This window comes from Haliaeetus albicilla, chromosome 11, assembly GCF_947461875.1.
Source record: "Haliaeetus albicilla chromosome 11, bHalAlb1.1, whole genome shotgun sequence".
Taxonomy (NCBI): domain Eukaryota; kingdom Metazoa; phylum Chordata; class Aves; order Accipitriformes; family Accipitridae; genus Haliaeetus; species Haliaeetus albicilla.
The window spans coordinates 38,825,887-38,849,697 of NC_091493.1; the positions used below are offsets into that span (position 1 = coordinate 38,825,887).

A 23,811-nucleotide genomic window follows, 5' to 3' on the forward strand; every position below is an offset into this window, starting at 1 on the left:
ATGATTGGAGGAAAGAGCCCCCAAAATGCAACAGTGCATCTTTCCTGTTTTCCGCAAATTGGAATGACACTTAGCATAATGGAACCATAGCCGAGAAGATAGAAAAATGATATAGAAGTGCATAAGCAATGAATGCATAATGCAGAATCATATAGAAATGCATAATAAATGAATCCATAATGCAAAATCATATAGAAATGCATAATAAATGAATCCATAATGCATATGATTACTAAAATAAAACTATGGGGGCAGCTAAAGTACCTCTAGCTAGCATTCTGTTGTGAAGAGAATTAAATGAGTAAAGACTAGAAGAAATAAAGAGGAATGCTTTTAATTCATTTCTAATATTTAACAATAAATCTCAGTATCATCAAATGGTCATACTAGCATTTTTATTTGCAGTGTAATTTCTTGTTGGCTATCAATGAATTTCAAATTCATATAATTCTCCTTAATGAGAGGTACCTAGTTTCTCCGAATCTCTCTTGACTTTTGGAACCTATCATTCCTTATTAAGTCTTTTTACCACTTCTGAGCACTGTGTTAACGTCCCTTTCCCTGTGCTATAGATTTGCAGAGAGAACACAAGTTAACGACTTGTCCAAGTTTCTCTGATGCTGCAGATTCTCCTCAGTAATCCCACTGAATGTGCAAATTCAAATAAGTCATCCCCCACAAAGGATTAATTTCGATAAGTAACATTTTTAGTTAACTATGGTTGAAATGTAAGTTTTTCTTGTTTTCTGGTCTTTTGGATAATACTGGTATTCCTCCCTCACCCCACCTGAAGAGCAAGGGAGAAAGGTAATGCTGTAAGTCTAGAGACCTCCAAAATCACCTAGTATTAAATGGCTGCCAGATCGTTTGCCCACCAGAATGCTGTAGGAAAATCAGAAAGGGAACAGATGAAACTGTTGGGAATTACCACCTACTTTCATGGCAGCCTTTGGCCAAAGTTTTACAGTACTTGTGTGCTATTTCTGCATTAGGACTAATTTCTAGTGGTGTTATCTGTCACTTGAATTTTATATGGCAAATTCATTATTATACCATATCAAAACAAATTTATAGCAGCTTGGAGGATTGAAAGTCCTCTTCATCTACAGCTAGATTAAATTGTCAGTCAGTGCTAAAAATATAGCCTGACCACACTTTAGGTAAACCTAAAACCAAAAGTGATTAGTTGAGCTGACACTTGAAGACGCTAGATAGCTTACATTGATTTATTTTCTCCAGACGGGAGATTGTAACAGACAGATGAAGTCGTGGATATACTCTTTGCTCAAGTTCAAACACATGTCCTAAAGAGAAGCTGAGATCTTGATCAACTGCAAGGAGAAGTTGATAATAATTTCCTGTAATCTTCCTAACATCACCCCTCAAGCTTTCACTGTCAACAGAAGGATGTGAATCTAACTCATTGATGGTGCCAGTTATACTCGCTAAGCCTCCAGAAAAAGCCTCAGCAAGTGCCATTGGCTTTAACATAAACATTGAAAATTTGGCGCTTCTTCACTTGAGAGTAAATTCCATCACAATATTTGCTGGCCTACTTTGTGCTATTCTATGCATTTAAAAAAAAAAAAAAAAAAAAAATCGAGACTTTGTCAACAGATGCCAGATGCAGTGTCCCAGAGCCATTAGTTTATGCAACTCCAGGGCCACGTTCTTACTCCCACCATGGAAGACAATAGCTCCATAAACTTCAACTTGTCTCGAAGAAATGTTCTTCTGTGGAAGGACCGCAGTAGAAATTTTAACTGTGTTAAATAATGTTTAGTCATCTTGCTCGCATGATCTGCGTCATATCAATTCCTTGAGAAGTATCAAGAGTGATTGAAGAGCAAAGATATTGTTAATAGTCCTTAAAACCCCAGAAATGCCACACAGCTAGTTCTGTTCAACCCAAGAGGGCCGTTAGGAAGATGGCCCAACAAAGCCTAGATTTACAGAAATTTAAGTAAAATTGATATCAGGAAGGTACTCAAGATCCTGTATGACAGATGTAATTGCTCTTCTTCGTCTGAGTAATCTCTTACTAAAAAATATATCACCTAAAGGGCTCACACTGGCAGCAAGTGTCATTTTTCACATTGGTATAGAAACTCAATTTCTCTCTGGTCTCATTAGAGAACATGAATTTTGTGACTTCTCTGTTTCATCATTGTGTTGCTTCAGTGTTTTACTTGACATGTCCTTGTACTATGGGAACGTGTTTCAGCTTGTGTTTGCTTCTTAGAGGGGGTGGATTGCATTATTCTTCCTTTTCTCATTTTCCTGTCATTTTTTGAATAATGGATTCATTGTATTAAAAACCTTACTTCACTTCACTTTTCATTCATTTCTTCACAAGGAAAGTAGTGAGGGAGTGGAACAGATTATGCAGAGAGGCTGTGTAATCACCCATCCATGGAGATGTTCAGTACTTGGCTAAGCAAGTCACAGTTGACCTGATCTAGTGTTGGCAATAATTCTGCATCACCTGGGAGGCTGAACGAAATGACCTTCGAGGTCTCTTCCAGTCAGTATTTCTATGATTCTGTGGATCATTTGGGGAACAGAAGAGCACGTCTTCAATGTTTTAATCTGAGGTTTGGCATTTCATCTTTACAGCAGTCACGCATAATTTAAAAAATTGTTTTAAGATGGAATATCTGTTGTTTGGGGATTTGGTTGATTTTATTGCTTTCTGCATGATACAATCTGTAGTTCGGGTTTCCTGACAGCTCATGGTTCTATTGACTTGTCCATGTTGTTAGACTGTATCCTGAATTTGCTCTGAGCGGTAGGTGAGCAGGACTTTTTCTGCCATTACTCGTTGTGGTGGTTTGTAGTCACTGAGCTCAGAGCAGAGATTTTTTTTCTCTGTAACACAATTCTGGTGGGCTGCCAGGTAGCATGTAAAAATAAATTTCCCGACTCAAATGCAGAGGACAAAATGTCTGGGATTGCACATGAAGGTAGGAAATGATGTGAACATTACTGCAGTTAATGCCGAGAAGAACATGGAGCTTGGAAAGGGAGACAAAAACAGCGTCCTGGATCTGACTGAGGATTTTTACATCACTGCTGTTGAGCCTGTTAAGATGTTCCAAGATTGCATTGTCCTAACAAAGAGGAGTATTTTGGCATTGTTGCAATTTACCAAGCAAATCCTTCATACCAATGTGTATTTCTCCCTAAAAAGGATTTTTCTTAGCAAAGCAGGAACATCTCTACAGTCCGTGGCCACATTTTGTACGCAGGTTCAACTTGGCCAGCATGTGTATGTTCACAACTGTGGTGGGCTTCAGAAAACGACCTTCCAGGTGAGCAGGCAGGTACCTCCAGCTGTGGGGGTGGCCGAGATGCTTCTCCTCGCCCTTAAATGCTGCAGGCTTTTCTCTTGCTCTGCCCAGATTTACCTTGCCCCGCGCATGCGGCAGTTCTTTCAGGAGAAAGGGTTTGTGGCAGAACTACGGGCATGTCCATCTGGTACTTGGTAGAGGTGTTACGATAACCTCTCGTGGCCGAGGTGGGACTGTGTGGGCAGAGCGTACGTTGGCAGAAAGAGCTCGGTGGTGGATATAGCTACTGCACCTCCTCAAAGCGATGTAAATTAAGGTGGTGAAAAGCACTTACCGTCAGAGTTTCATCATGACGTAAGTCCGTTGGCAAGGGTGATCTCATACTCCTCACTGAAATTAAGTCTGCCAGCAGAATTTCACAGCGTGGGCTAAAAAAACAAATCCCGTTTCTCTACCTAGCTAAACCAATGTGAGCCCTGCTGCTGGCTGGAGATAACAACTTGTCTTCCCCAGCTCCCCCATGGGGCTGACCGTGTCCCCTGTTGTCCCCCCTGCCCCTTGGTTGCCACGCTGAGCGGTGATGCTACGGCCGGGGCAGGAACACCAGTGGGGTGGCCACGCATGGGACCCACTTGCCAATGGTGGTCCTGTCGCCCGGGGGCCCGTTATCAGCCCTTGGCGGAGGCTGCTGGGCTGGCAGGGCTCTCCGCGGGGAGGTTTTTTCTTCCTCGTACATAGATTTTGATTTTTGCCTTTCAGCGTAGATATCAGCTACATCTTTAGCGCATAACCTCTACTGCAACGCTCTTCGAGGTTGTCCTTGTTGCCTCCTTGCGGTTGTTGCCAGCGAAAAAAAAACTCTGATTTTGCTTACAGGCTTTTAGGAAAAGTTTGCCTTCCCCAGTTAGAGCGAGCCCCTCTGCTGATGGGGCAGCGTTTGGTGGCTGTGACAGGGGAGCTAATCCTGTCGTCGCTGAAGTAGGTATTGTGATCGGTGGAAATAATTGATAAAAAAGCCAAGAAATGCTGTTATCTTACTGGTACGACTTAAGAGGTGGGGAGCGTAGCACTGGGAAGGAAAGCCTGTGGCTCGAGCAGAGGTGCAAGAGCGGGTCTGTCGGCTGCTGCTGAGGCCGGCGGTTGTGGAAGTGCATCCTCGGTCTGGAAGGGTATCGAGGGACAGACAGTCCATTCTTTTTCCCTTCGTACATTATATGCCGTTAATATTAACTGCAGATGCAAAGTACATCTCTTGACATTTACAAAATGTGAGTACGCTTTGTTCTTGTGCAGGTGGCCCTTTGCTTCTCCTCGGAATAGTTAGGGACTGCTTAAGCCAGTGACAGTGAAAAAACCTGAAGGCAACTGTTCTGTCAATAAACTCCCACTCTGACTAATGGGCTCCCTTTCCCCTGCCACAGGCTTCCCTCTCACCCGGGCTCTTCTGCTGAGCTCTCTTGACAGTAGGTTGTGTCACCAACGGTGCGGATGTCTGTGCTTATTTAATGAAGAATTAGGAATTAGATGACTAGACCGATTCGTGACATAGGAGCAGGCCTAGAGTGATCCTTCGTCCGCTAACAGGTTGCATGCGTTCCTAACCTGGGCCCTAGGGAATGAATGTCGCAGCAACAGGTGAAACCCTTCGCAGTCATTAAAAATCCAGTGAATTGTCCAGTTTGCATTTAAAATATATTCTAATGCCCACTTAAGTTTGCATTCTTTTATTATTACCCAAATAAAAATATTACTCTTGTTTGAAACAACTTCCTTCCCCTCTGCAGTGACTTATTAACAGGTTTGTTAATTGAGTTGTGCCCCACTTTGAGTCAGTATCCGTACGCTCAAAAGGGGTGTTAGTGATGCTAGGGTGTGCATCTGGCTGAGTTATCCAGCCTCAGGTGTTATATATCCTCTTTCATAGAGCTTTCATCATTTTACTTTTGTTGCTATTCCCATTATTGCAGGGGACATTCTGTGTCTGGCTCTGTGTCTTCTTTTTCCCTGCCCTCATTCTTGTCATTAATCTCTTTATTTGGTTTTTCGTAATGCAAATATTTACACTTCATTTAACAACATGACCAATGATTTCTCCAACAAAAAAGTCCTTGTAGGGCAGGAGATCATCGTGGATAGTCTAATATCAGAGACTGCAAACTCTTAAAGTCAATCAAGCTTTAAAATAGTGGCTAAACATCTCACCAAGATACCCAACCAATCTGTGAACCTTTGAGGCTACAGTAATAAAGTGAAATATTTGCCATCTGATTATTTACGCTTGCTTTGTTTAATTATAGTTTGAAAATGAGATCATCACGAAACTGGATCATGAAGTGGAAGGAGGCAGAGGAGATGAACAGTACAAAGTGCTATTTGACAAAATGTAAGTGTTGATCAGCAGCAAGATTTATGTCACAGTAAAGTCAGGAGAGAGAGCAATTAGACTACAATGAACTTTGTAGCCCAGAAGTAATTAAAATCTGTTAATGATGCACAATATTTAAAATTGCACCTGAGTCAAGGTTTTTTCTGCATGTGATTAACAAGGCGAATGTAATTGGTTTTTCAGTCTCTTGGAGCACTGCAGAAAACACAAATACCTTGCTAAGAGTGGAGAAACTTTCGTGAAACTTGTTGTCCGCTTAATGGAGAGGTTGTTGGACTACAGGACCATAATGCATGATGAGAACAAGGAGAACCGCATGAGCTGCACTGTCAACGTGCTGGTAAGCAAAGAGAAGTCACCAGCCTGAAATGACTACTGCATTCTTAATTTTACAGCTTTAACAAAAGATTTGTGTAAAACAGAGTACATGTTGGGGTTCTCATGGAAGTTTGAAATACTTTCGGGGTTTTACCCATTTTTAATGAAGGTCAATCTATGAAACCATGGGTTATTACTTCTTTAATTGATTCTAAGGAAAGATTTAAGAAGAAATGTTTAAGGGCCCGATCTTTGAGGGCTGCTCATTGACATTTACAATTGATATATGAACAACTTCATGCAGAAGAACACTTCGACATACAGAATGTTGGAGTAATATGCAGTTTACTACCGAAATTCTCATGCATTTGCAATCCCATTTCTATTCTGCTTACTGCTCAGCCTTCATATTCAAAATTTTTGAAGAAATTTGAATGTTACTATTTCATTCAAAGCAGAATATGAAATTTCCTCCTCTTAGTTCCAGAAATTCTGGAATATCTGCTATATACTACAAACCTTTGTCCATCTAGGCCAGAGTTGGAAGCAAGAGAAATTGTCCCCATAGCATGCACATCATGCTTTTTGGCCGAAGCATTAGCGTATGAGATTTTATTAGCACAAAATCAGCGCGTATTGAAAAATGATATCAAAATCAATTTTAGAGACCCCCAAACATAGTACTAGCTAAATTTGATTTTTCTAGTAGGACTCAGTATTAAACTGTTAGCCCCTAAGGATTCATAGATTTCATCCCTATATCATGGTCAAAGCTTGTATTTCATTTAAACATGTGGGGCACAGACAGTGTTTATCCTTTATGTAATATGGGTGATAGATTTCATTCAGGCTGGTTTGGAAAGATCTGGGTAAGTACTTTGTAGCTTTAGCACTTGCAAGCAATGCAAACGTCCTTGGCTTGTGCAGTGCAGCCTTCATGCCGTGCTATCACGTAAGCTATAAATGAAATGGTCCCAAATCAGAAATTGGGATTTTATTTTTAGTTTGTTTTTCCTCTCTGTGCACATCAAAAAGCATCAGAATGTTTAGGAAATAGGAAAAGAGGAGAAACTTGGAGGGTTGTCACTGGCTGTTGATCTAGTAAGTGCCGTTAGGTTGCCCGCAGAAAAGTCCTAGCATCCTCCTGAGCAGAATTTGAGTTAGAAAAGCCTGCCGGTTGACACCAAGTAAGATAGGAAATAAAAAATCACATGCACCCTGTGCTCTAAAAGATGACAACAGTTTATAGAACTGGGAAAATTTCCTTAGGAAGGTGGATTTATTTCTCCTTCCCTTCATCATAATACTAGTCTTGTAGTAATTCTGGCCATAGCAACTGCAGGGGGACCGGTGGCACGCTTGGGGGTTGATTTTGTTTTCTCCAGGTGTCTCTAACAGCATCTCCTGATGCCGATTTTTGTCTTCTGAGTTTTTCAAATAGCTGCAGATGGTAAATTTTGGGGGCTGTTTACTGCTGTCGGGTTAAATCACTGTGAGATATCCACATGCAACCCTGACACTGAAGTCTGCAGGAAATGCAGGAAAGCATTGCAGGGCAGAACTTTTCTTCTTTTTCAGTAGGCGTGATTTAAAACTTTAGCTTGATTTTAAAGTCCCGTGTGCCCTCCAGGGCCAACTCAGTCTTTTCATCATTCTCCAGGCACCTGCCTTTGCAAAAATCCAGCCCAGAGCTGGTACTCGGCACAATTCCCACCTGAGGTCTCAAAGAGTTCTTAATTGGGACTTTAACGATGCAGAGTCTTTCACAGGATTAAGTTTGTCTGTATTGACTATAGTTTAAGTCAGAGGTTTTGATACGCATTTAAGCCAGTGCTGATGTTAAAAAAAAAAAAAAAAAAAAAATAGAATAGAAGCCCTATCTGTTCCCTCAGCTGCTTTTTCCTACCCCTGACAATCCTGGCGAAAGCAAGCGTGCCGCCAAGGTAGCAGGGCAGATCCGAGGAGGGACCTTGCTGAAAGCTCCTATTTCTCCCCCCCCGGTTATTTTTCATCCCCATCAGTTCCTCGTCCCGTTCGCTGCAGAGCCACACGCGTGTGGGCCAGGGCAGCGTAAGGGGCATGTGGGAACCTGCACCCGAAGAGGGGGCAGGAGCAGGGACCGCTTTTTAGGGGAGAGGGAACTGTGCCAAATGTGATGTGTGTCAGTGGCAGCCTGCTGCCCAAGCCCCTTCCCGTTTTGGTTGATTTGATGTTGCTTCTTGAGCTGCATCAGAAGGGCAGAGCAGCTGGCAGCAATATCAGGATAAAATGGTTTTATGTTATTGATCCACCTAACTCAGAAGTCTCGTCTACTTTAAAAAAAAGCAAACAACACACAAGTAAGCAAAAACAGCAGAGTTTTCTCATGTGGTTCAGTTTGTCTTTTGAGTTGAACTGAAAACCAGTGAGCAGTTATGTCAGCTAAAATGGTATATCCACTGAATAATCCGTCATTTCCAACTGCGGTATGTAGATTCCGTCTTGCATTTCGATTCTCTTTGAAGGGAACAGTTTTGTATTGGCCTTATGCATCTCTTAGTCCTGGGCTTGCGCATCTATTAGTGGCTACTCGGACTGATTTAATTTAGTATTGCAATATATTTTAATTCAGTGAAGCAGAAATTTCTTTGTATTTTGTTTTCTTAGATATATTTTAACTTTTGAAGGCAAACTTTAAATTAGATTCAGAAATGCCTTTAATATCTCGCCTAGTTTATCATATCTTGCATTTACAATGTTTGTAGTGTTAACTAGTTTATCTCAAGACCGGAGGCATTCAGACATTTCTGAAGAGTGTGATGATAATGTGTGGCATATGAAGCCAGATAAATAACACTAATCTAACTTTTTATTTCCAAAGAAAGTATTAGAATTCAAGAGCAGATGATGTATTGCTCAACTCAGGTTTGGAGTTTTAAATCCATAGAACAACTGTTGCTCAAAAATTATGGTTTTGTATATTACAAAATTTCAACTGAAAATGGTTAATGATGTGTGACTTGCAAATGCCAGAAGCAAATTTCTAGCAGTACTTTTCTTGCAAATTCTTAACCTTTGCAAAGAGACATAAGCCCTAATAGACTACATCATGAAACATCAGAGCATTAGACTTTGTAAGTTAAATAACTTGTGTTCTATCACTAGAGGCACATTTCATTTTGCAGTTTTGAGGTTGATGTTACGCAATTATGAATTTTTAATTTAGAGCTTGTTCTGTATACATTCTAGACTCTGAAATCAAAGACTTTGTAACAAAATTATGTTGTTTTTCAGAATTTCTACAAGGAGATTGAAAGAGAAGAAATGTACATAAGGTTTGTAAACATGACCAGTGACAAACTCTGCTTGACTTACTGTGGTGTAATTGGAGAAAATTAAATTCATATTAAGCAGTCACTTCGGGGCTAGAGGAAAAGAAGTAATGAAAAAACATACCTTGACTGAACCTTAAGTACATTCAAAAGCTTATCTTCACTGAGAACAGTGAGCATTAGAAATTAGTCATAAGATTTTTTTTTTGTCCCCCTTCTCCAGCTCCTTCAGTTATATTATGATGAACACTGAATGCTCGGGAGTGTTGTCACATGAAGGAAATAAATAAGTCAAAAGAAAGCTGAGCAAAGAAATAATTTTGCCTCCTGGCGAGGTACAAAATATGTGACTTGGGGTAAAAAGGACTATTAAATAGTATTATGACTGATACTTATTTTAAATTTAAAGCTTTTAGGAACCTTTCAAAATCTATTTTCACACAAAATAAAAATGGTAATATGTTGTTGTGCTTTTTGTAAACCTCAGGGTTCCTAGTCCTCTATTTGTACTTTGGCTTAAAATTGGCTAGACCGTTGTGCTAAAATGATGAAGCTTGTGTTTTTAATGCTATTTTAGGTATCTAAATATTATTCATGAATTCATTCTCGGATGCTTGTTACCTTTTTGGAAGAATTTTCACTTGTGAACTCGCTTCCTGTTGTTTAAATGGTTTTAATTAGTGCTTTATTAGTCTGCAAAAAGAAAATCAAATCTAGCAAAAGGCAGGATTGGTAACTGTGCACAAACACATAAAGTTGTGAGTCGGAGGTCTGCCCTATTCAGGATCTCTATAAAGACAAATTGTCTCCCACTGTTAAACGCCCGCCCAAATTCTCTCCTTTTTATTTCTGTTAACAAACTTATAATGTGTAATAATGAATATCAAAGTTCTGTATTTTCACTGGCTTTTTCAAAACACAATTTTAATAGTTTGGGGGTGGGGGTTAAATTGTCACTAAAAAATCCCAACAAACAAATGAAGAGAATCTCCTTCATAGGTGTGATGATACTGAAGTCGAGGAAGAAGACTTATATGTCTCCACAGCTGAACAATTAGAGTGATATCTCTTGCACAGAATCTGTATTGGATTCATTATGCATCCCAAGTCATTTATATCCATTGGAAAAAGAACACAGCAGAAACGCAAATGGTCCTAAAGGTTGTCTGCACACAGAAATACGAGCTTTAAATAATCCCACATACATTTAGTTGTTTAGAGTTGAACCATTGTAGTCTTCAAAACAAGTTATTTAGTAACATTTAAGAACCAACCTTTTTAAAACACCATTGTTTTTATTACTTGCAGGTATTTGTACAAGCTGTGTGACCTGCACAAAGAATGCGATAACTATACGGAAGCTGCCTACACGTTACTTCTGCATGCAAAGCTTCTTAAGGTAAACACCAATATACATTGCAAGTTTTGAAAATCACGTTAGCAGTAACCAGTAGTAGTAGTGTTTGTCACTCTTAGAACATCTGCACTTTAAACTGATTAACAGCTGTGTGCTGCTTCTTATGTGAGTTTTATCTTTTGCCCATGTAATTAATACCTGCCGGAAAGCAACCCTCTGCCATTAGTGTATGTCAGAGCATGCTTCACTTGTCTTGCTCTGAAATGAATGGAAGTGCGGTCAAGTCAAAACCACAAGTTACAAATTGCAGAGCTGTAATTTGAATTTCTTTTAAATAACAAAATTATGTAATGTGTGGAAGCATCTAAACACATGTTTTAGTAAATCGGCTCTCCACAGAATTGTTTTTGCAAAGGCAATACAAGGGAATACTAGAGACTGTTCTCAAGTGCTCTTGGGTATCTGTAGACGCAATTTTGATTTTGAAAAATTACAGAGATTCAAATAGTCTTCTTTCCAAGCTCATGCCTTTAAAAGGTACGTGCAATTTTAGTGCAACTTTACACAGTTTATAGGACATTTAAAGAGACGTAACCATATTGCTGTTCTTCAAGGAATGTTTTGGTAGAACCTGCAATATATGTCAATAAAATGTTTTATCTATACAAAGTGCATATAAATAAAGCATTTGAGTTTTTAACACTACATAGTGTCAGTCAGAAATGTAGTGAAGCTGTAATTTCATAAGCATTAATCTCACTGAAAGCTTTCTGGATAGATGGTGGTGTCTCTTACCTGCAGCTTGTTTACCTGATTGTGTCACAAGTGTGGCAGCATGTACCAACCGAGTTGCTGGCTTTATCATATAGAAGGATGCTGTGACCCATGTGTCATGAAATCACATGTTTAGTATAGCCTACTCATCACTAAATTACTAGCAAGGAGTTCTATGTTTTAATTTTAAAAAGCAGGTAAGAGTTAGTGTTTTCTGAAGCGTTTGCTTTAGTCCCATTCTTCTTCCTCACGTCTCACCACCCACTCTCCTCTCTCCGGGGAGACCTGGATCTCCTTCTGCTCCCCTCGAGGACAGTAGCACCCACGGTCGTATGGGGCAGAGAGTCAGGGACAGAATAAGAGAGAACTGCGTTTTCCCCTTGGTCTACTTCTTATGCCAATGGCGAGTGTATTGCAACCTTCTGTATTATTGCAAGCCTTTGGTATTATTACAGAAGCTATGCTAATGGCACCCCATTTCATAAAGGAAATTTATCTCATTCTAAGCAGCGAATTGTTCTTCGCAATCTTTGCTTTAATCTAATCAACGCCAAGCGAAATGCAAGTGTAAAATATCTATTTGGAATAGTTGAAAAGCGGAAGATGTTAAATGAAATAATTCTAACGGATGCACTGAGAATTATTCATACCTCAAAACCGAGTAAACTGCATCCAAGCTATAATAAGACTAAATATGATGCAGAGCGTACGTGTGCAATTTAAATTAAGACACTTTGAGATGTATTTACCGTATTTTAAAATAAATAGAGGCTTACTACACAGGAAAACATCAGTAAGATTCACCTGGAGTGCCAAAGCGCCGTAGCAGTAGCTTTATTCATTACTAAAAGCAGGGGCAATGGTTGGACACAGCCTGCTGGATACAGTCACTTCTTCGGTAATGAAATTTTCTGGGCTGAGACATGTGTCTCAGAGAGGTGAAGATGTGAGGAGATGGCTCTGACACCTTCAGTCACACAGACTGGTGCAGTCGGTTGCCTGTGGGTCGAAGTTCGAGTGAGTAACTCGCTGAGTCTGTGGCTATAAAGATCTCTCTTATTCCCACGAGGGACGTAAAACAGGACTGCCAAATTGTGTAATACTGGCTCATCGCGCTTTACATGAATGAACCTTTTAGACAAGATAAAGCATTCATTCCCTTCCACAGGTGCTGTGTTTTCTAGAAGAATGATGGAGTGAAGCATGCCATAAAGTGTCATTCAAACTTTTACCTGTTATGGCTTGAATTTCTTAGTCAATATGCTTTATGTGACCTTAAACTAGAGTTTAGCCAATTTTGTTTTTTCTTACAGAATACCTTCAGAGACCAGATGAGTATCTTAATACGCTCCTTTAATTTACTGAAAAGAAATACCCCATTTTCTTTTTTTATAATGCAACTTGATAGAAGATGGCAAATGTAAGGGTAGTATTTATGGCAGGTTTTCATCACTTAGCGGATGTGTGTTTATAAATATCATTACGCTATAATTTGGAATTATTTTATTATAATAAAAGTACATTGATCTATCTAATACAATATCCTATTACTACCAGTAGTTAGCAGTGGAGGGAGGAGTTCAGTATCCCTTGAGAAGCAGCAATATTGTGGTGTGTGTAACTTTAATCAATTGAGTTTTTCTGTCAAACCTTGAGGACAGGATTTTCAATGACACTCATCATTGGCGTACATTTCCTCACGTTGATTTTAATGGGATCACATTCAGGTCAAGACTGAGAGCTTTCGAGAATTTCACCTTTAAATTTGCAAGAAGGCTGTCTCTGTGGAGAGACAGCCACCATTGTTTTCTCCAGATGACTGCAGGCTGATGAAGCGCATTTAAGAAAAGAGACTTCAGTTGTATTTTTAACCCATTTAATCAAAATTAAGATGTTCAAAGCTAACAGAAGATAGTGGCTCTTAGCAGGCTGAAAAAAATGCCGTTGCATTGCAGACTCCATGAAGTTTGTGTTGCTCAGAACCACAGCTTTGCAGTACAAAGTTGTCACAGTTGTCTGCTTTAACCAAACACAAACATTTTGGCCAAATTAAGAAGTAATTGGGTGAAATTTAATAAGATATAGGAGGTGAAACTGGATGATGTGGCAGTAATTCTGTGAATAAATCTGAGTTGCTGATTTCTGCATGATCTTTTCTTCTTTTCCTAAAGTCATACCATTTTATTTCAGTGGGCAGTCCTCCTCCTTTAGTGACTTAGATTTTCAGAGAAGAAAGTGAACAGTTCTTTAATTAATTTATCTTTCGGAACTTGGTTTCTTAAGGCAACAAGTCCTATTGGAGCACCTGTCCTGTCTCTTTTTCAATCTATGAGAAGTTCCATTTGATTTAATGGAGGTTTGTGATTTGATTTGATAGAGGTTTGTGAGTCTCTAAGGTATTAATTTCCTGTTAGCCTTTTGAAAAGAGACAGCTATGGAAGGGTAGGCTATAGTATTAGTATCCTGTCCAGGGAATAGGCTCCAGTATTGTCTCATCCCCAGGTAGGTTGTAGGGAATATTAGTGGGAGGAGAGAAGGGAGATGAAGAAGAGGTGATATGAAAACTGGAGTCCAGAGGTTTCAGTTTTATCTGTGCCTTACTGGACACCAGAATATGGAGGTGCAAGGGAGAAAGCTGCAGGGAATTGCTTGGTGCTCTCAGATCTAGGAGGAAATTCATTTAATATCTGTGCCTTGCTCCTCATCCGTTGGGCATTTGCTGGAAGAGCAAGAGCTACTAATTGCAGACAGGCTGTATAAAGTTAGTTGTGCTTTTCCATGCCTCCAAAAGTTCTCTGTGAATTTTAGCCATTTCATTTCTGTGCCTACAGGCCTTTCTGTTTGTATTGATGTATCTTGGCTTCAGGGCTTCTCTCAACATAAACCTGCTAGTGTTCATTGTGCATCCAGCAGGTTGTACCCATCAGCAGGCCAAGGTCAGTCTCATCAAACTCACTGAGGAGAGGAAACCACCTCAAGAAGCATCCTTCCAGCTGATATATGTAATTAGCCTCCAATTACAGCATTCAAATAAATGGTCTTTGTGCCCAAGGAATCCAAGTGCACAACTGCAAAAAGAAAAAATCTTTGTTAGTGCATTAGCTGTGGTACCGCTTGTTTAAATAAAAAAAAATCTGTATTTCATTTAACCTAACTTTACTGACATATTTCATAACTTTTGATTTGCTTTCACTTTTCCCCTCTTTTTTGTATGATTTAGTGGTCAGAAGAAGCATGTGCAGCACATCTGACCCAGCGGGATGGATACCAGGCTGCTACTCAAGGACAGTTGAAAGATCAGCTATATCAAGAAATTATCCATTACTTTGACAAGGGCAAGGTAAAAAGGGAAGAAAAAAGTCCAAATATGTTTCATTGCTTTTCTCTCTAACTTTTAAGTTGAATAGTAAACATAGTTTGCATCAAGTGACCTTCAGGGAGCTTTAAACTTGTTATAAGTTGGAGTGCTTTATGTAAACGGTCCACCACCTAGCACTTAAAGATAATGATACTAAAAAAAAAAGTAAAAAGAAATCAATGGTACATTTATAACTGCTGTGTTAAGGGTAAATATATGTGCATATGATGCCACGGAGGAAATAAAAAAGTGATGCATATAATTTGGGGACTTGCTTTTTCTGGCAATTACAACAACTAATGCAGTCCTTCAGCTACCCTTGTTTTTTTCTCATGTACACAAAATAATTCCCTCAGAGAATGGGTGTCTGTGGTTCATATCACAAGACGATGACAGTATTTCATTGCAATTGCGTCTTTTATTGCAAGGTGAATTTGCATTCGGCATTGCATGGTGGGAAGGGGAGCGTGCTGGTGTTACCTGTCCCCACAGATGAAGGAGTTTAACTTGGTAGACAGGGAGATGTAGGGATCTATCAGTGTTTGGATATTTCGTGCACAAAATGTTTAAATATACAAGTAGAGATCTCTTTGTCAGAGTATTTCAGGAACGTAAACTTGGGTTTTTAAAAGCAATCTTTGTTGCATAAATGTAGTACAAACAGAAATGTCATTTTCTGGTAGAGCTAGAACATTATCCAACCAGCTCATGTTTTCCACGTAAGTTTTTAGCAGAATCAGATTAATATTTTGATAGAAACTTTGCTTAAAAGGTCAAATTTTATACCTTATCTTAATGCAATATTTAGAAGTTGTTAATAAATGATGCTAAAAGAATTGTAATTCTAGACTGTGATAGAGGTGCGGGCTACAGACACCGGCCCCAGGGCTGGGGCTTGCGGAGGTGCCTTGGTGCTTCTGCAGTGGATAGCGTTGGTTTCCACAGCACGCTTCTGCTGCCCAAAAAGCTTTTACTAACCCGTTAACAGCAGGTAAGGAGAACCTCGTTAGAATTAGGGTCATAGCTGATTTAATAGTATATTTTAATATTACATTCCTCTCTGGAAAGGAAAAGCCAGAAGTCGCATGTTTTTATTTTGTTGTTTTACATTTTTATGGCTTCACAGTTAGTCTTTTATGGTGCTGGTATAGAGGCGGTGGGAATTGTTCTTCTGAGCACCAGGCCAATGCATTTGAGCTGTAAATTAAAAGCTGCAGCATCCTTTACATCTATATTGAAAACAGCCTGTCTTAAACTTGTACCCACCCGTTTCTGCTGATAGCGCTAATGAGCTGTTTATATAAACAGCCGGCAAAATACCTGCTGCTTATTTTTCAGCCTGCACCACATTACACAGCACGGCATCCACGCTTGAGAGACCGTTGTTAGACTGAATAACCATTCTTAATTTTTTCCGATTTTACAACTAGAAGTGAGAGAAGGCTTTGCCTGCTGTCAAAAGGAAATAGCACTGAAAATGCTGTGTTTTCCCTTTCCCTCATAGTTAGATTAAACAACTGAATCTTCATTATTCTAAAAATTTTTGCTGAACAATGGTATTGAAGGGACCGCTGTGATTACTTCCTCCTGTTCCTTTGCATAACTAAGTCATAGGAGTCCTGTGTGATTTTTTTTTTGTCTGTGAGGAGATGATTCATTTTCAAAGCACTCTTTCCTAGTTACAGATATTTCTTCTCTCATTTTCTAGTCACTCAAGTTGGTGATAACTTTTCATATTGTTCAATGAAAAGGAAAAAAAATCAATATGTACTGAGAATATGAGCCTCTTACATGAATTTTCAAATGTCAGGAAGCTCAAAGTTGAGGTTTCCACAGTAGAATTAAGGTAATCCTCTCATTTGGGGTGTTCTGACATTAGGTTAAATAAACTTCTTATATTTACCTATGCAGTTTGCAAATCTAGTCCAGCAGCTACTTTAACTATGCCACTCCATAATCACTAACACATCTGAAATAGTATTTGCTGTGCATTTTTAGAAGACTGTACTGATACACTAACCAATTCGTCTTGTTTTGTACCATAATTGCCCAGCTGTGTCTCTGCCTGGCAATTCACCCTGGGTTGATCCCACTACTTTGCTTTCTTTTCCCATAAAGTTAACAAGAGATGTCAAAAGAAGGTCACGTCACCCTGGGGAGCTGTAGAGCTACTTCCAGGCTTTTACAGAAGCTCAGGGTTTTGTTTTAAAGTTGTGAGGCTTTGCCTCTTCCACTCCAGCCTGTCTAGTGCGAAGCAGAGGACTTGAGAAGAGAGGTAGACATGGTTAGAAATGTTATGTAGAAAAAAATGGAGGAGAGGGATTTCCTAAAAGGTGACACTTGTTTTTTAAACATCAGCTTTTTTTTTTTTTTTTTTTTAAAGAGTGGTGTAATTGAGCGTCTCAAAAACCATGATCCCTTTCTCTTAGCAGAGTAATTTCCCAGGGGGAATGCACGGTGCACTTTTCAAGTGAAGACCAACCATGAGGTTTATTCCCTACGTATTAGCATTCATGGTGAGATGAATTTAGAGGAAAGTATAGTCCTCCATACACAGACTGGAATGGAGGTCAGAAGTGCCTGAGAAATTTGTAATTTAATAATAGAAAGTGTGGGCTTGCACTGAAAGCAGGAGTGTGGGCATCTCATTTTTGCTGAGAACAAAATACTAGCCTTCACCATGAATATCCCTGTTATTTGTAGTTTGAGATCCATTTAAGATTCCTCATTCTGGTTTCTATTTTTTAATAACATTATTCTTAGGAAGCTTACTTTTTTACTTATATTTGACTTTTGGTCCTTAAATCAATCTTCGGTAAAGCTGAAGTACATCTTTCACCTTTAGAAAATTAGCATTTTCAGATACAACTTCTGCATTTTGCTGTTGTTCTACTTTATGGATTTGATTCCTTATTAGTATTACTTTCCGTTACTCTTCTAAGCTCCTTGTTTCCAAAATGAAATGTTGTTAATTCCAAGTTTCCCTAGTATATACATAGTTTTCTCTCCTAGATTATTGTTCTTCATTGCGTTGTGCTTTCCCGTCTCATCTCCATCTCTCTTGGCTTTTGCCCTTAAAAGCCTTATCCTCACACTTATCACGGCAGTCTAACCTATCCTTTGAACTGCTCTGAAGTGTTTGCTCTTTCTGTGTTTTGCTGAAGCTTTGTAATTTCCAACAAAGCCCTTAATCCAGGGACTTTACTGAAAATTGGTAGGTTAGAGTATCTCAGGACAAGAAGGAGAAATAGTGGAGGTAATAGAGTGACAAGGGAAGGGGGTGACATTTTGGGACACATCTGCCATGTGGAGCAGTTGATGTTAGTCAACGCTAATGAACTACTGAAGCCAAGAAATACTCGGTGCCATTGACAAAGATAAGAGATTGTTTTTAAACAGGTTTGTGTGGTCTCTGGAGCCGTAAAGAAAGCAGCAGCATTCTTATGCCTGCACAGTAAAATGTACAAACAGCAACGTGTTTCAAGTTTGCCAGTAGCTGCCGCAGTCTATAAATCAGTACATGTTTTCTACTGCTCCTTCATAAATTGAAAGCGTTGGTCCCAGGGAGAAAAAAGTAAATAAATGCACACTGCTCATTTATTTCTGCTCCTCCTTCCTTCCTCCTCTCCTCACCACCACCCCCCCCAAAAAAAAGCTTTTACTGTTTCACCAGAGCCACGAAACACAAAATATATGAAACTACACAGTAAATGCCATGCTTTGGCTTAAAATGTCTTTTTTTCCGGCTCATGGGATGGCATCAAATGGCTTTTTCTTCCATCTAACAAGATAGTGGTGAAATTCACCTGTCTGCCAAAAATCAGTGTGAGGCTCATGTCCAGCTCATATCCCACGTCAGATCGTAAGCCCGTCCTGAGAGCTGTGAAGGACAGAGACAGTCTTCAGAGAGGAAAGATATGGTGTTTGACTGTGTTCCAAATGAATATAGCAAGTTGTTTTAAAGGGTTTCCAACCATGGTTATATCTTACACGTCTTGAATGCGATACTAGCAATAGAGAAATACTGTGTTTTAACATTTGATTTAAAATATTAAGCTTACATGATGGTTAATTAATGCTATCTGAACTTTAAACAGCTTGGAATGCCCCTCATACATCAGAATATTGCACGATAACATTCGTATCCTAGACTATCTCATTTTTACTGACCATTAACTCAGCAGGAGCTAAGAAATTTCCTAAGATCCTCCTTTGCTGCTATTAAAGAACCTCAAAAACTAAATTGGATGCTGCAGTTCTTTCTGGGCAACAAGCAATCCAGCTTCAAAAATAAATTAAATTTCTAGGTTTTCCCTAAAAAGATCTCATTCTGCATCCTCAAAGTCTTTCCCATAACACTTTGCAGCTCATGTCTACACAACTAAATTCAGGCTATACACATTTTTCTTATGCCTTCAGTATAAAAGAAGCATTTTCCTTCCACTATTGCCAACCTTTTTCTCTGGTACACTCTCCAGATAAATTGTTTCTCGCATTAATGAGTTGTACATGGTACAAATCCTGTGTAGTAGCTCCCCGTACAGCTCATTCCTCCAGAAGACCTGCCATGTCCTGGGCAAACCTGGGAAACCTTCCCAGGCAGGAAATCTGTGAGGCAGCAGATTGGGAGTTACTGACCTTCAGAATATAGATTTCATTTATCAGGATCCTTTGCCACAGGCAGGCTGTCCTCACCTGAATAAATTTGCACTGTACTAAACAGAGAAATTTTTCGGAGGGCTGTGCAGGGGATTTTAAACACACGGTTCCTGCTTCTGTTACGATATTGGAAAAAATACTGGCTTTGGTTTGGGGTTTGGTGATGTTGCGGGTGGTGTGGTCCAGCTGCCCGAACGGCCGAGGGGAAAGCTGGGTGGTTAATGGTCTCGTGGACCTCTGGAGTTCGGGGCACTTGACATTTACAAATTGAGTTTTATTATACAACTTCTTGGTGTTCCTTCGGAGGATTGAACCGGACGATTGGATTTCAAAATAGAGATGTTGGAGCGGAGTGGTGTTTTTAAGAGGTAGTAGCAACAAAAAGTAGGTGCTTTTCTCTAAGACAGATCCCTTGGCTGGAGAGGGGCCAGGTTAGAGGCTGGCAAAAATTGAAAGAATCTTTTCCCATGGTGAGGCACTTTTATTGTGTATTTGCAGTACGATAGAAAAAGAGTTTTTTCTCTTCTCTATGCCTGAAAATGTTCCAGTAGTATAACTCATAAACTAACTTTTAAAGAATTTTTAAAGTAATTCCAGTAATTTAAGCCAGAAACAAATGTGGTTCATAATATCTGGTTTTTTCCTGATCATCTCCACTTATAGATAGGGGAATGGTTACGAGGAAGAATGCTAGGATTGTACGGTTACTGTAAGTATATTGGAGATGAACTAATTCAATATATTTAATTTGAGGATTCATTTTTTTAGGCTCTGAAACATTTATAAAATTCATTATTAATATTTATAGTCAGTAACTCCTAAAGGGTTTGATCAGGGTAGGGGAAATGCAGCCTCTGCTCCAGCGTGTTTACAGTTTCGACTGACAAGGATGGGAAGGGGGGGGGGGAATCAGAAACAAGACTTAATTCTAATAAAGTCATCATTTAACCAGTGGCAATGCTGTGCTACCTGTAGGCATTGGTGTGTATGCAGTGCCTTTGACAGCACCGGTCTGGTTTTAGAATCACGGAACCATAGAATAGTTTGGGTCGGAAGGGACCTTTAAAGGTCATCTAGTCCAACCCCCCTGCAATGAGCAGGGACATCTTCAACTAGATCAGGTTGCTCAAAGCCCCGTCCAACCTGACCTGGAATGTTTCCAGCAATGGGGCATCCACAGCTTCTCTGGGCAACCTGTTCCAGTGCCTCACCACCCTCACAGGGAAGAATTTCTTCCTTATATCTAACCTAAATCTGCCCTCTTTCAGTGTAAAGCCATTACCCCCTGTCCTATCAGTACCTGCCCTTGTAAAAAGTCCCTCCCCATCTCTCTTGTAGCCCCCCTTTAAGTACTGGCAGGCTGCTATAAGGTCTCCCCGGAGCCTTCTCTTCTCCAGGCTGAACAACCCCAACTCTCTCAGCCTGTCTCCATAGGAGAGGTGCTCCAGCCCTCTGATCATCTTGGTGGCCCTCCTCTGGACTCGTTCCACCAGGTCCAGGTCCTCCTTGAAGTTTTGATGGGCTCCAGGTTGTTGCAGCAGTATAGATGACAGTCCAGGACGGGCTTGCTGTGGTGTGGTGTGACCAACGGGCTGCAAAGCCGCGGTGGCATGAGGGCACTCGCGCTGAGCGATACCAACGCGGCATTTCAGCCCCCTCGGCTCTTCTCTCCTCGTCTCTCCCGCTGCTAATCCAGAATCCCTTGCCTCTTGATGATCAGGTGCAATTAGCGTTAAAAGGCATACAGCCTTAACAGCGAGGCGGTGCTTTGAGTTGCCAGACGTGCTTTGGAAACTCGTCGCAATGTCTGTGCTTATCTGGGATTCAGTGGAAGAACTGAATGAGTTTGTTTACAGTGTTGACGCAAATCTAAAATTATTTAGACTTTCATGTATTTCCAATCTCATTCAGCTCCAAAGCTGTTTGCCTGAGATCATCTATAAACATTTTCACAACAGAAAAGAGAGTAGAAGTGCTTTGGTTTTGGAGAGGGACTGGTTAAATCTGGAACACACAAACAGAGAACCGGGACAAGGAAAATTGTGGAATGCCATTTTCTTTGAAATGAGAATGTGCAGAAGAAGTTACGGATGACTGAAGTTAAAAAGAAAATAGCAGTCAAAATGAAGAAAGGTTAAGTGATTTTGAAAGGTTTCACTTGCTAACTTAACCAAACAACTGAATATTAGTTTAGTTTCTATAAATTGGTAGTATATTGCTCTTCTGAGTCAAAATTAACTCAGCCCAGTATGTGAAAATGTACTCCATTTTCTGTAAATGTGCCTTTACTATTAATCTCATGTTAATTTTTGTTTAGAAATAAAAATATGCTCCGTATCATCATTCTAGATTAGACACATAATACAGATAAAAGCATTCAGATTTTTCCATTTGCAAAAGTTGCGTTGCAGAGTGTACAATCTGCTTTGTGGTTTCCTGCAGACGTGATCCCTCATTACAGCGATTGTAATTAGGCATTCGGATGCATTTTTCATCTGAAAGGCACTTGACAAACAAGAGGTAACTCGTGCTCCTTCCAGTCCTCTTCCCTAGATAAATAATATTATGAACGTTGTTGTAGAAATGAAGAGGTCAAACATCACGTGGAGGCATGAGGAAAGGTTTATGTAGTTCCAAGGCTCTACCCTTTGTGAGCATCCGTCACCTTTCTGTCTTAAATTAGGTCCCCACTCAGTTTCTGTTTGCCCAAGCATCTGCCCATTTGTTTTCTTTAGGACTCAAAAGCTCCTTTTCCCTCTCTCGGCCATACCAGTGTAGTTTTTGGCCCATATTTTCTCTTTACTTCACTCCCTTACTTCAAGAGCATAAATCTCTGTCCTTTCTCCTTGCCATCTCCCGTAACTATTTTTCCTTTCTCAGCTCCTCATCTCCTCTCCCATCAGCAGCTCCCTGCCTCTTCAGGCTGCTGCTTTCCATCCCTTCCCTCTCAGTCTGCCAGGACAATCTTTCAGTCCATCCTTGGGTTTGCAGGACGGGTGCCCTCCACTTTAAAATTGGCTCCTCGTTTCCAGGGGGGAGCAGGGACGGAGAGCAAACGGGTGGGACCCGAGACACGTCTTGCTTTTGTGGCATTGGCATGCTACATGTCGGGGAAGACTTGCTGAATATTCAGCCTGGCTGGGCTCCCAATTGCCCGTTCCTAGGGAAAAAAAAGATATTCTAGGTCCCAGTCTGGTGTTTGTGCCACTAAATCCCAGGTAGTTGTGCCCTGCCTGACTCCTCAGCCAGTGCTGGCGGCAGTCTCGGTCATACTGACAGTTGTATGAACCCTTGATGGTTTACTTTTATTTTTTAAACCAGTATCTAGAACTAGGAATTTTCCTAAAAGCCTTATTTTTTTCCAAGTTTGCCTGATATACTAAGAAATGTGATCTCAACTTGCAGATCAAAAGACAAATAAAATTCACCCAACACTGATTTGGGGCTTTGACTGGTGGGATTTCATTGGTGTGTTTTGGGGGACTTTTGGTTTTCAGAGGGTCTTGGCGGGGGGAATATTTCTTATTTAGGCAGTGCTTTAAAGCAGATGAGACTGGGGGGTCTGTACAGGATGGATGCAGGAATCGGTTGTGCGCGTGAAGGTTTCCCCAGGAGCCCCATTCCCCTTCTCTCTCCCCAGAATCTAGCTCCCACCATCTTTAGAAGTTGTGGTGCTTCATCTCAAACTCCTCGTTCCCAAAGATGGATGTCTTGGAGGAGCGATGGGGAAACCTGTGGTCAGCCCTTTTCCTCAACCCTCCTTCACCTGACTGCTCTTCGCAGCTGCAGCCGTCTCGGTGTTTCACCGGGGCGAGGAACATGTGGCCTGATGCCGAGAGGAGAATTAGGTGGTGTGGACAGGGGATTTAAATTTAAGATGAAGGGTAATACGAACCAAATGGATTTATAAATCATTCCGAATCTCATTTTTTTTAATAAAGTGAGGTCAGCGGTGCCAGCCAAATTTCAGCAGCAGCGGCAGATCATCAAGTTTGGTCTTACATAGCCTAGTGTGCTAATTTAAGCATCTTTTCTGGGTTTGAGTGGGTCTTTATATTTAGAGTAGAAAAAAATGAAAAATACACATTTAAAAACATTCTTGCTGCTCCTCATTAAGATTGTTGGCTTCTGAAGAGCTGAAGGACATTGTTAAATTTCTTTGGGTCAGTTGAGACGGCGGCTGAATTTCATGGTTGAAGAACAAGAGAGGAAAAAAACCCCATGGAAATATAATGACTATTTGTTCAAAGCAATATCTGCAAATTGCCTGTCCTGTCTAATACAGATTATAGATATTAGAAGGAGAGAGAGGTGATTATGAACTATAATCAATCAACAGCATTTATCCAAAGTCCTAG

At 40.2% G+C, this 23,811-nt stretch overlaps 1 protein-coding gene across 2 annotated transcripts in view; it reads left to right on the forward strand.

Annotated features, from left to right (window-relative positions):
* The window catches only part of DOCK1 (dedicator of cytokinesis 1), a 313,031-nt gene that overhangs the window by 241,206 nt on the left and 48,014 nt on the right, over positions 1-23,811 (forward strand). For both annotated transcript variants that reach the window (XM_069797209.1, XM_069797210.1), the window contains exons 34-38: positions 5,588-5,673; positions 5,860-6,016; positions 9,268-9,308; positions 10,614-10,704; positions 14,657-14,776. In XM_069797209.1, the coding sequence (XP_069653310.1) occupies positions 5,588-5,673; positions 5,860-6,016; positions 9,268-9,308; positions 10,614-10,704; positions 14,657-14,776 (495 nt within the window). The remainder of the gene's footprint in view (positions 1-5,587; positions 5,674-5,859; positions 6,017-9,267; positions 9,309-10,613; positions 10,705-14,656; positions 14,777-23,811) is intronic.